This window comes from Spodoptera frugiperda, chromosome 12 (assembly GCF_023101765.2).
Source record: "Spodoptera frugiperda isolate SF20-4 chromosome 12, AGI-APGP_CSIRO_Sfru_2.0, whole genome shotgun sequence".
Taxonomy (NCBI): domain Eukaryota; kingdom Metazoa; phylum Arthropoda; class Insecta; order Lepidoptera; family Noctuidae; genus Spodoptera; species Spodoptera frugiperda.
In genome coordinates, this window is record NC_064223.1 from 5,163,345 (window position 1) to 5,177,026 (window position 13,682).

The 13,682-nt window shown below is 35.0% G+C and overlaps 1 protein-coding gene across 1 annotated transcript; it reads right to left on the bottom strand.

The window, feature by feature from the left end:
• Positions 1–3,839: 3,839 nt before the first annotated feature.
• LOC118262807 (myotubularin-related protein 2) lies at positions 3,840–13,646 on the bottom strand. The gene is made up of 12 exons (XM_050697275.1): positions 13,385–13,646; positions 12,807–12,995; positions 12,376–12,450; positions 11,826–12,011; positions 11,304–11,519; positions 8,643–8,779; positions 7,375–7,500; positions 6,656–6,737; positions 6,028–6,198; positions 5,189–5,396; positions 4,590–4,807; positions 3,840–4,109 (listed from the first exon to the last, which is right to left on the bottom strand). The coding sequence occupies exons 1-12, from the start codon at positions 13,508–13,510 to the stop codon at positions 3,963–3,965; spliced, it is 1,881 nt and encodes a 626-aa protein (XP_050553232.1). The 5' UTR covers positions 13,511–13,646; the 3' UTR covers positions 3,840–3,962.
• Positions 13,647–13,682: the final 36 nt, after the last annotated feature.

Consider the following 13,682-nt stretch of genomic DNA (forward strand, 5'->3'; position numbering starts at 1 on the left):
TTGGTAAATGTTAAATGAATTTGGTCTTTAGCGAGCTATAAACACAGCCTCTTTTCAAACGTCGAGTAGAGTCAATATAATCATTCCTTATTTCTATAATATTAAAATACGACTTTAAATTCCCTTACATAAGGTTCATTTTACAAATAATTTTGAATACAAGTATTTTTAAATGCTTTACACATAACTATTAAAATATATACCTATACATAATTATACATAGCTAGTGTTATCATAATATAATGTACTGTGTGCAAGTCTTAGATAAAATATTTATTTATTTATTGATAAAATGGAATACACACGATTTCTTATTAAGTATAAAAATAGTATAAACTCAACAGTCAAGCATATTATATAACTTAGTAGGTACACTATACAATATTAATACATAATTTTAATTGTTAACTGACATTAAACAATATCTGGTTATTGAATTGAATATATTATTGCTCTTTGCTTGTTTTAATAATGTGAAATTATGCAGTATCCAAGTACGAAAATAAAGATTTGTTCAATACATCTCTGTATTGAATAAATCCATATATCCATAACAATTGTTCGGTTACTGACCGAACTATGGTTACATAATATATAAATTAGTTTAAAATCACACAATTAAGTATCTTCTAACTCCTGGAAAACGTGGCTCAATGCACCTAAGTCCAATTTAGATGTATATAAATAAAAACCATTGAAATTAAAACTGTAGTGTCCCCCTTTTCTAATGGGTGAAACGCGTAAGTTTAAAACTTTAAAACAATCATTAATACGTTTGTATAAACAGTATTTACAGACTATTATTGATTTATGTAGCAAGCATTGGCTAAATACCTAAATCTGTATACATAAAATTCTTCCGTTACTGATTGACTGACTGACAACGCACAACCCAAACTACTAGACATAGTAAGCTGAAACTTGGCATAAATGTTGTTTAAGAAATTTAGGGAAGCACTAAGAGAGAGTATTTGTTCTCAATTCTCACGAAAACGGGGCAAACGGGAATCACATTATTTATACATACGAATTCGCTGGTAGAAGGCATAATGTATATACCTAAAGTCATATCTTTGTGTGCAAAACAGACAAACTTTATTTACACTTTAGGATAAGCTGATAAAATACGAGCATTTACTATACAATGTGATAGGGGCGAGACTTCTAACCCGTTAAGGCTGAATACTACATCTAATTTGATCGACAAAAGTCGGGGGTCGAAGGGGTCGAATCCCCCTAAAAATTATGGCTATTTTAATATTTTTTTTACTTTTTTTGATATCAAAGGTTGTATGCGTCGTAGAAACAAAAAAAAGACGACAAACGGTAGCTAATAACCTTGGCTAACTAATTCATTACTTTTTTCATATGTTTGATAATGTTTTGGTGAGAAAAAAAATCATTTGTGAATTATTCTTACCGAAAAAATCATTATTTTTTAATATTTTCAATTAGGGGTTCAACCCCCATATTATTTTTTTTGTCGATAAAATTAGATGTAGTACTCAGCCTTAACGGGTTAGAAGTCTCGCCCCTATCACATTGTATAGTATAATATAAATTGTCAATCATTGATAATACTTTGACATTTACATCTTCATTTCGTAAGCATTAAAGGTTATTATTGCAAATCAAGTGACCAATGACGTAGACAGACTCGATAGTATAAAAAATGCTCAACGAAATTTTATTTATAAGTAATATCTATCCACATTGATAATATAATTGGGTAAAACGTGATTTGTTTAGGTTCAATTAATTATTTGGGTCACGTGTTTAAATAAATTAGTTTTAAAATTACCGTTTACATAAATATCGAATAATATCTTACACTTTGTATAAAACTGAAGTTTTGTTTGTTTGAACACATATAAATCTCCGAAACTACTGTTCCGATTTGAATAATTCTTGTTGTGTTGCATGGTCTATTATCGAAGAAGGTTAATAGGCTATAAATCACGCTACGATCTATAGTAGCCAAGCAGAGCAGGTGAAATCGCACCGGAGTTGCTAGTATGAAATATGAAGCGTGTGATGTTTGTCATGACAAAGATCTGTGTCCTTAGTGCGAGTTAGTTTGCTTTACATTGATCGAAAACGGAACGAGAGCGTTCGGCGCTCTGATTTATTGGTTCATTCGCTCTCGTTTCAATATCGTTAAACGTAAATCAAACTCTTACTAAGCCTTTGGACACCGGATTTCCTGATAAAACTTCAAACTTTAAAACTGCGATCTCCAACACGCCTACAGAGCGTGGAGATTATGGTGCAAAATATAATTATAATATTGTTTAAAAACATCATAAAATACTAAAACTTAATTTTCATACACATAACATCGAATGTATGTTTACAATAACCTAACATTTAACAAACTTATATTTGCGTTTGGTACAGTAATCGTGTCTAGGGATCGTGCCGCAGAATTAAGTTTGTTTTCTAGTGTAGGTATATACTTTTTTATCGTTATTAAAATACAATTATAATTTTATTTATCGCTAAAGATTAAAAACTACAATAATAACATTATAATAACAACATTAATTGTGTAACTATAACTATGGACTGCTTTATTTTCGTTTACACATATTATTATTAAGTTCAGGGCCGATTTTTTCAACGCCATATAACTTCATCGGAGGAATGATTTTGAATTTTTGACAGTTTTCCATACAAAAAGCTGTTTGACGTCAATCTAGTCTAGGTTAATAAATACAGTTCGAGTGTTTGTTTGTAATATTGAAATAACCACCTTTTACTGTATTTTTGTCTGTTTGTTTGTTCCGGTCAATCTCTGAAATTACTGGACCGATTTTGACGCAACTTTTATTGGCATTAATACATCAGATACATTCTGATGTATTAATGAGTAACTTTATTTTAGATTTCTTTTTTATTTTAGACAAAAATCAGCTAGTTTTATTCTATAAATAAAAAATATTTGGTGACGGAAAAATCGGCCCTTAATCATGAAATATCTAAGACACGTTTTCTTTTCACATACTCGTATGTAATTATTTAAATACCTAATATAAGTTTATATGTTTTACAATTATTATAAGCATAACTATTTATTTATAATGTAAAAATATTTGGCAATATTTTAAAATATATTTTCTTATTGTATTACGTCAAAATTTAGTCGATAGTTTCCGATTATGGTAAGACGAAACTCAGTCAACGTGAGAGCGATAATATTTATTGACAACTTGTGCATAATATCTTAGAAAACAATTATTTTTAAAAACAATAATATTATTACCCAATACTTACACAACAATGAATCGTATTGCATACTCGTTATTATATCGATTTAAAAGGTTATTAACACTGGTTGATAAGGTATATTTTCATGTGCATATTAATAATATACTAAGAAGAAACTGCTGTTATTTATACACCATACACAATCCATCATAGTTCATTGAAAACACGACTTTAAGCACATGTTCATGAATATACAGTTTTGAAAGTTACCGGCGTTAGTCGATAGAGTGCATTTTGGCTTCTCAGACAGACAGGCTGTCGTAGTAGTCGCCTGGCGACCGAAGCCGGTGCGAGTCCAATGACCGATGTTGATATTTTAAACACGACTCTAAGAGCATGTTCATGAATAAACTGATTTTAACGTTACCGGCACTGGGTAATAGAGTCCATTTTGACTTCTCAGACAGACAGATGGCGTAGTCGTAGTAAAGTCCTCATTACATTCATGATGTGAATTGGCGATGCGGGCCGGTACTGATATTTAAAACACGACTCTACATGGTGTGGATTGGCGACCCTACCGGTGCGAGTCCAATGGTGTGGGCTGGCGACCCTACCGGTGTTGATATTTAAAACACGACTCTAAGAGCATGTATATGAACAAACTGATTTTAACGTTACCGGCACTGGGTAATAGAGTCCATTTTGACTTCTCAGACAGACAGATGGCTGTCGTAGAAGTAGAGGTCCTCGTTTCATACATGGTGTGGGCTGGCGACCCGGGGTGGGGTGAGACCGAGGCGGTGTTGCCTGGCCGCGTGGTCGCCCGCTGCGGCCGCCGCGGCTGCTTCTAGCTGCGCCCGGATTGCGACCAGCTCTCTAGTACGCTGGTAGATAGGGTCCTATGGAAGAAAAGGAAAAGATATAGCAATAGTAGTTGTTGAGATATTTAAAGAGATATGTCAAAGTGATTAATCATAGCGCAAATAATGACCGAATTTGAAGGAGACTTTAACTCAGCAGTGAGTAGATAATGTTGATATAGATTGCAGAAAAAATTACGGAGCATCCTTATGATATTTATCAATAGCAACATTACCGACTAGGAACTGGGTGCTTACTCTTGATTAATGTGTTTACTCTTAATTAAATTCCGATTGATCAACATTGATATTGTGATGTTGTAACACTACCGCCCATTGCATCCGTATTGCGTGAATATTGAATAAACTATATTCCGTTCCCTGAATGCTATTTTAACAGCTACGATTAGATTGACATTAAGATTGGTTTCAAGCTCCCTAGTCTTAGACCTGGACCCAACATCCCAATATAGGAACAATTCCTTCAATTCAATTAGTTTCACAAACTATAGTACAAACCTGCTGCCTCATGGTAGGATTCCATCGACAGTACAACGCTTTCCACAGCTTGATGACTCGGAGCGAGGCGACCGGGACTAACACGACCTGTGGCCGAGAGTAGGGGGACGGGGGAGAGCTGGCTCCGAACGATGAAGGGCCCCAGTAGAGGGGGTTCAGGTACAGGTCCTGGCGACTGTTTATGTACGACCAGAGGGATACTGTCTTTGTTTTCACTTCTGTAAATGAAGAAAGATAATATAAGTATCTAAAAGATATTTAAATTAGCCTATACAGATTATAAAATTGCCTGCATGGTTGCTAGTGGTTGTACAATGTATAGAGTTTGATTCTCACATGAAACAACTTTTTGTGCGATCTACAAATTGTTGTTCCGGGTTTGGGTGTGATGTGTATGTGAAATAGTATATTTGTAAACGCATCTATGATACAAAAACCGCTAATTTAAAAACGATTGATGAAGATGATTTGTTCTTTTCAAACTTCCACGATGTATACAACTATTATAATCACAATCTTCTATCACAACAAAATGGACAAAAGATATACTCAAAAAAAGCTTTCTATAAGTACAAAATAAATAGCAAACACCCACTCACCCTCCTTAACCCGTTCCCTCTCAGTGTTAAACAGGAAGGTGCCAAATCTGCAAGAGTATAGATGGTCCACAATAGTGATGAGCAGCCGCTCAGTGAACTCGAAGGCGGTCGGAAACTGTTGCTGAAGCTGCCAGACGCAGTCCACCCACTGCACGAATACTGGAGACCTGTCCGCGTCCGAGTGACGCTCGTCGCCGTGGCCTATGCGCTGCAATGGAAATATGTGATTAGAAGTTTTATTTAGAGTCTTTAACCCCTTGTATGTCGGTATATAAGACAACAATAGAAAATACATTGTGTCTCGCGTGGAGCCACGTTTCAGCATAATTATGACGGGTTAATATTGAGTTTCTTTTGTCGTCGGACAGAAGACAAGGATTGATAAAATGTCTCGTAATACGGATGATTTTGTTCAGCAGAAGACATTCTCAGGTCATAAATCAAAGAATCATTGCATCAGTACCGAGTTTGTTTTACGTTTAACGAGATCGAAACAAGACCGCGTTCGGCGCTCTGATTGGTTGGTTAATTCGCGCCGGCCAATCAGAGCGTCGAACGCACACTCGTTTCATTTTCGTTCAACATAAAACAAACTCGTACTAAGAGTACTGATTGATTGATAAGATCAGTCACTAGACAATTAGGTACTAACGTATTAACACGCTAAATGTGTCGTGTGCCAATCTCAGAAACGGCTGGTCTACTTTGCTAAGTTTTTGTATAAATTATAAGAAAGATAAGTATGAAAATAAACAATGGTATGATTATTAATGGAGGACAAAGAGAACATGTATATCTATCTAAGAATTATATTAATAAATAATTAGTAATTGACATACCAACTGAAACTTATGTCCGAAAGACAGCCACTCCTTTTCAATGAGGACCTCGAATCCCCTGAGGGTCCTGTAGTAGGGGTCGAGCATCAACATGGCTAGCGCAGTCAGCTGGGCCGTGCGGTCCCATCCGTCCGAACAGTGTACTAGCACTGATGTTTTGTGGTTTTCCACCTGTAACGAAGAAAATGGTTTAATTTTTTGTTTTTTTGTAAAGTAAAATCATTGTATAATCTCACCCTCTATTACATGGGACTTATAACACAAATGGCTGCCTCGGTGGTCGAGTGGTCGCAAGTGCGATTGTCGGACGAAGTGTCTCGGGTTCGATTCCCGGGTCGGGTAAAGTATTACTGGGCATTATTCGGTTTTTCGAAAATTTCTCAGTAGTAGCACGTACAAGAAATATGTCCGGTATATGGCAATAGGCTCACTATCTATTACACAAATGGTGAAAAGTCGGTTTACATTGTATAGCAGGATTACGTGCCGTAATGTGCCTCAACCAAACCCGTCGGGGACAACTGAAGTTTGAACTTGATACGTAAAATCAGTGTAGTAAAGATTACCTTGTAACTAATCCTTGACCTTGTAACTCCTTATTATAAATGACTTAAGATACAAAGCTTACCTTATCAACTATACGGACGGCTCCAGCCAATATGCATTTTATATGCTTCAACCAGCAACTAGCTTCGATGCCACTGAACCATCTGTAAAATTACATAATATAATTGTCATCTTATCTTACTAATATTATAAAGTTTGAGTTTATGTGTATTTTTGTTACTCAATCACATCAAAACGACTGAAGGGATCGGGATTAAATTTGGAACATGTGTAGATTCTTAAGACCGTGTTAACATAGGATACTCTTTGCCCACGGGTTCGCGGGTGAAGCCGCTAGCAGGACCTAAGTATATTATAAATGTGAATGTTTGTGAGTTTATATGTTTGTTACTCAATCATGATATTAACTATTATGTGACTCGAAACTAGTTGAATTTCTCTCCAGTAGGTAAGTCTTTGATTGCCAATTAAAAACTGCTAAAAGCAAATTCTTCGCTAACATCGGTCATGGGTGACCCCCGTGGCGTTCAAAGTGTTAATAACACGTGAATAAACCGTGACTTTAGTTAACATTCATACATATCATTACCAAATAACGAAATACATACTCAAAACTCATACACATAAAAACTGCATTTTTTAATCTCTACCAAATTAAAAATAAACCAATCTGCTCAACACATCCTGTTTCCCACATGGCTAACCTCATTCTCAAGCCAAAAAAAAATTATACCCGCAGAATTATATTAGCAAAGAAAACAAACAATATCGGTCACTCACCTAGTTTGGTCTATTTGTGGGAAGCACAACTCTTTCAGTTTGCGCAGACTCTCGCGCATAACGTGTATGTTGTGTATATCTAGGAACACAAGGTCGGCGTTCTGGTACGCATCCTCTGATTCATATCTGTGAAATATATTCATTGTATATTGTATATTATTATTCATCTAGGCGTTTTGTGAGGTGATTAATTTTTGTAACATACTGTATTTTTGGGTATTTTTAAGATGATTAATTTTGTAACATGCTGTATTTTGGGTGTTCTGTAACAGCCTGTATTTTTTGGTTGTCCTTGCTCTAGGATTTGCTTGATTTGGGATAGAATTTAATAAATTAACCCCATTTGAGTCAATATATGGGGTTCAAGGGCCTTTTCCTTAATGCAATAACTACCTTCTTGTTCATAAACGAAATAGCAATGATTTATGTCGTGAGTATCTGAGTCAAAATTCAACAAAATCGGTACTGTCGTTATCGATTGCATACAGACAAGAAATACAACAAGAAAATGAGACTTTTTAAGCTGAAGAACTTTGTTTGTTTGTTTGAACGCGCTAATCTGGTACTACTGATCCGTATTTAATAATTTAATTATGATTGACACAACATACATGTTGTGTATATCTAGGAACACAAGGTCGGCGTTCTGGTACGCATCCTCTGATTCATATCTGTGAAACATATTCATCGTTTATTGTTATTCATCTAGGCGTTTTTTTTTTTTAGGTGATGAATTTTTGTAACATCCTGTATTTTTGGGTGTTCTGTAACAGCCTGTATTTTTTGGTTGTCCTTGCTCTAGGATTTGCTTGATTTGGGATAGAATTTAATCAATTAACCCCATTTGGACTATATGTGGGGTTAAAGAGACCTTTCCCACTTTTATTAATGGAATAACTACCTTCTTGTTCATAAACGAAAGAGTCTTACGTCTGAGTCAAAATTCAACAAAATCGGTACAGACGTTTTCGATAGCACGCAGACATGTTTTAAACTCAACAACAAAAGGAGATTTTTTATGAGATATTTCAAAATCTAGTTTTTATTTCTGTATTAATCTATATTTATACTTAATAATAAGTAACTTTAACTTTGTTTATTTGTTTGAACGCTCTAATCTTCGGAACTCTAGTGTTGGATAGTCCATTTACCGAGGAATGTTATAGAAAACATACAATACAATATATAAATCATTACGCTACGACCAATAGAAGCCGAGCATAGGGGTGAAGTAGCTAGTCTTATGATAAGTTAAATAAGTAACTCACCCTCCACCCTTAGCTTTATTGGCAACTGCGTTCGCAGTAGGTCGGGCATCCATGATGAACAACTTGTGCGCTTGCGCATTGGCATCCATTATCAATTGTATGTAGCGCTCATCCTCACGGCTGCGTTTACCGCTTACCTACAAAAAAAGACAATATTCTTAGGTCACTAATAGTCTAATAGGTAAACAAACATAATATTATTTTTGTAATCTTCAATGAATTATGTTTAACCGGTTACGTAACTGTAAACGAGAGCACGTTCGGCGTTCTGATTGGTTGGTTTATTCGAGCCGGCCAATCAGAGCGCCGAAAGTGCTCTCGTTTCGATTACCTACTTCAAACGTAAAGCAAACTCATACTAAGGATACTGGTTAACGAGGGATCTCGACTAGTTTCAAGCCACAGTAGGGAGTCATATTTACCCAATATCTGATAGCATCGCGATATTCGCCGCGTCGTATTTCGCCCAATATTGTTCTACAATATGAGCCCCGAGCATGGCTTGAAACTAATCTAGTTATCTTATCAAACTGTTAGTAGCGTTAAATTAATTTATAGATACGAGTTATAGTAATACGAAAATATAATATTCCTAACCGCTGTAGCCAATTCTTCGACCTCTGTAGAAAACAAAGGTATCAGTTTCATAAATATCAATAAACCAATTTCATTATGAAAACAATTATAATTGTTCATGCTATATATAATTGTGCATGCAAAAATGCTTTAAGATATGCGGTATTTACGTAATTATGTTAAATCATACACGTATGTTTCAGAGATTGTTTGTTTTTTTGGGGAAAATGAAAAATGGCAATAGGCTCACCACCTACTACATGGGACTTACAACATAAATTGTGAAAAGTGGGTGTACATTGTACAGTGGCATTACATACCATAATGTGCACCTCTACCTACCCCTTCGGGAATAAAAGGTGTGACGGTGTATGTATGTATATATGTATAAAAATCGGGAATACCAGTTATGCTATGGTTTTGAGTCCTAACATGTAATACCTAATCCAATTATTTTCCAAGGATATTTACTAATGATCTAGTAACCTAATTTCGGTTTGTTTACTCATTCATTACCATTACATTATGATACATTGCCTTCTGGAATGTTTTACATCGGATCCGACGGACGGCGCTACATCGCAGTGTCAAATATTAATGACTTTACATATTGTCATAACATTAGAATAATAATTTTCATCAAAAAGGTCCAGAACGTTTTAGCTTATTAAAAAAAAAAAATTTTCATAAGGAGACAGGACAATTCCTCCAAGAAGCTAGACATAATTTCGGTTTGTTTACTCATTCATTGCCATTACATTATGATACATTGCCTTCTCATAACAAAATGACACTTCTAATACAATGCCTTAGAATCATCTGAGAAATGACTGTACATAGGAATCCCCCAAGAAGCAAGAAGTAAATTCCCATGTACAAGAAATGAGGTCGTATAAAATTAAAGAAGTTATACTGATGGTCATAAATATGTAGAGATAAAAAAAAATTGGGATAGGCCGGTAAACAAGCAGACGGGTCTCCTGATGGTAAGCAATTGGCGCCATTGACACCCGAAACACCAGAGGTATTAGAAATAGCAGGATTATTGGGGATTGAGGAAATGAGCAGAGAGGATAATTGTACTTCCGTAACCTGAATCACACGAGGAAACATAACGCAAGTATTGTTTTACGTCAGTTTTCTGTGAGGCTGTGGTATAACTCCGATCAAACTGACCTATACGTGTCGAAGTATGGCTCTCACAAGCAATTCTCAAGAATAAAATAAACTTCTTATTAGACAATTTTAACAAGTTATAAAGAAAAAATATTTTGTCTCTCTTGATTTCATAGTGCATTACTATTTCTATAAATTAATAACCAATAAGAATCCTTCATGTTTCAGCACTAGTTGTTTTCATAAGATTCTTTCAAAATAATTTACATACAATGGTCTTTTGTTTAAGTTTCTAACTTCTAAAATTGTTATGGTTACTGGTACGCTAATTAATAACTAAACTACATGTATAATAATATTATATCTACTGCTAGGAGCCAAGTGAACTCCAATTGGAAAGTAATAAACTAAAAACATGGCACAAACCATGAAGCAAATACATAGAGGAGATATCATAACTAGATTTCTCTTTAACATAATGTATGACGCTTTATGTGTTACAAATCATGACCCTGTCTATTTTCCATCTAGTTGTCCCATATTATGCCATTTTAATGTGCGACTTTCAGAGCGCTTATGACATAATATATTAACCACACCTTTTTACTTATAATAATTATCATGACAGGACAGGGCCGTTTTTTTAATGTCACAGTGCACACTGCACAATCACATTAAGGTATCTCCTTTTTGTACTTGCTTTGTGGCACAAACACTTATGTAAGTGCTTGGTAAGTCCCTCTTATCATACAGAAGGCATTCCTCCATTTAACAAATTCAACATTCATCACCATGCTTGCTCAAGATCAATAGGCTATTTAAACTTTAAATCTAAATCGTTTTTTATGTGATAAAGTAACATCAAATGTATGTTGCTTGCTGTTGTCTCAGATTTTTTAAAGAGGAGTGAGGATTGGTCAATTAAGTTCGCAAAATTATAATAAATAATAGGCAAAAATGTTCACTCACCCCAACCAAAGGCTGGCTGCATCGTGTTATAGTGGCCTGTGAACTAGGATGTATCCAGGCAAGCACTGGTATCCTTCCTCGAGACCTAAACGTGGCTACGGAGCGCAGTAAGTCATCGTTAGCGGCTGCTGGCACTGCCCAAATAGATGGGTAGCTGTCGCACACTTCATATTTGTCGTTTATACGAGTTATACGCCACATGTCATTGTTTACACCCTGGGGAAAGAAGAGTTTTTTAAGATTTTACTCGTCTCTGGTAGTAAGTTGTGATGATTAAATTTTTTTTAGAGTGCTTTAAAGTTTCGCTGATTTTCTGAAATGCATTTACTATAATATTTGACATTATATATAATATTGACAATGGGGCTAATAAATAAGCTAGCAGATTGAGTAATAAATCTACACTGTTTAATGCACTTAATCGAACACCAAAGTTCACTTATCCTCCTCGCTCCTTCGCCTCTTTGGAGAATAAAATACTTGACATACAATTTTATAATAAGATCAACAATTTGAACTTACCATGCGTCTAAGCTCAGCAATAGGCTCATACACATGCCACCCATCTTCAGAGAAACTCTCTGAATAGCTAAATGCAAATAAAGGCAGTCTGTGTGACAGTGGGAATGCTAATTGCTGCAGTTTCTCGAATATTCCGCGGCGAGAGTGGTTCTCTTGTTTGTGTGCAAACCTTAAGTTTCTCATATCCTGGAATAATTAGACATAAATATTAGAATTTGCATACAAAATAAGTTAGGAATTTCTCCAAATAAAAATCTGTAAAACATTCTAGATAGTCTAGAATGATATAAAATGTTTTATATCTTTAAGTCTGACTACCAAAGGAAAACTGTTGAGGGAAAATGCTCAGATAAAATAGGTTACCGGTAATCCCTATGGGGATTACCTCACATTAAACAACATGGTGTTTAATGTGATGGTGTGTTAACACAACTAACAACAGCTTTTATGATTCACTAAAACATCTTGGGACATTTGGAAATTGATGCACAATTAGGCAATGTTTAGGAAGTGTGACGGAACAAGATTACTCATGATAGTTGCTAATTACCTTGCAAAATATTTCAATGCCATATGAATTTTCACCTTTTGACGATGCTCCCCCAACTTTTTCAATACGAGAAACCTGAAAACATTGATAGTGATAATCAACAGATAAAACAAAAATTTGCAATTGAGACATAAACAAAGTTTTAAAATCTTATACATTTAATTTTACTGCAAGCTTTGTATAGCCTAAACTAATTGGTTCTTTATTTCAAATTGAAAGTATAATATGCAGGCACAAAACAACAAACCAGATGCAGCGAAGAATTATAAATAGTATAAGTTTTTATATCGAACAAACCTGCTGTACAAATAAACACAATTTAATTCCAACTTTGTCAGATAAACAATTTCGTATGTTAAAATTAGTATGTCTCGTAACAGTTATAATATAAACAAATGAATAAACAATAACTGGATTAAGAAATAACTTACAACACCAAGAGGTACACTAAGAGTACTCTGTAACGCAGCAGTGTCAGTAGGTCTGAAGTGTAGCTGGTAATTCGTCACTTTTAGTACTCCTCTTGACGGACCACTGTAAGGACATAGATATGTCACATCTCGGGCTAAACTCATCACTTTCTCGCCTTCTAGGAGTTGAATATCCCCCAGTACATGAGGCTGTAAATAAAAATGAAATGAATGAATGACTATGAACTGGCAGTATAGTCTACAACATAGTACACTTGGTTGCCATTAAAGGAAAAAAAAGTTGAAATGTTATTGCAAGGACAACTTAGTGAGAGCAAAGTTTTAAGTTTGTATTGATACCAGCCTTAGACAATTCCTGCAGCCTATGATTATGGATACAGTTAATAAATAAGCAAATATGAATAGATCTATTCGAACTCATTGCGATAGGGGAAGAACAAGAAGCTATTTGCTCCACAAATACAGGTAACACACAGCAACGACTAATCGCTAGCTAAAACTAAGTCACATCACAGGAAGCAAGGAAGCGGCTGTTATAAAATTCAATAAGAATAAATTAATCCTTTTAGGAAACTTACGGAGTCTTGTCCGTGTTTAGAATTCAATGAACTCGATTTTGAGTCGGAGTCCAATGAATCGGAACTGGCGTTCTTTGATAATGAAAAGTCTGAATTTAATAATTCAGAACTGTTGTGTTTGTCCATTGTTAACGATTTTTATCCCGTTCAAAGGAAGTAAATTAGATTTTAATTCCTAATCAGAACTACTCCTTGGCAAAACATAAAATTATCAAAATAATGACAGAATTTCCTCCACCAAGTACTGACGTCAGATTGAATGAATGAGTCAATGAATGTAGTCTTGTCAAAAAAATAA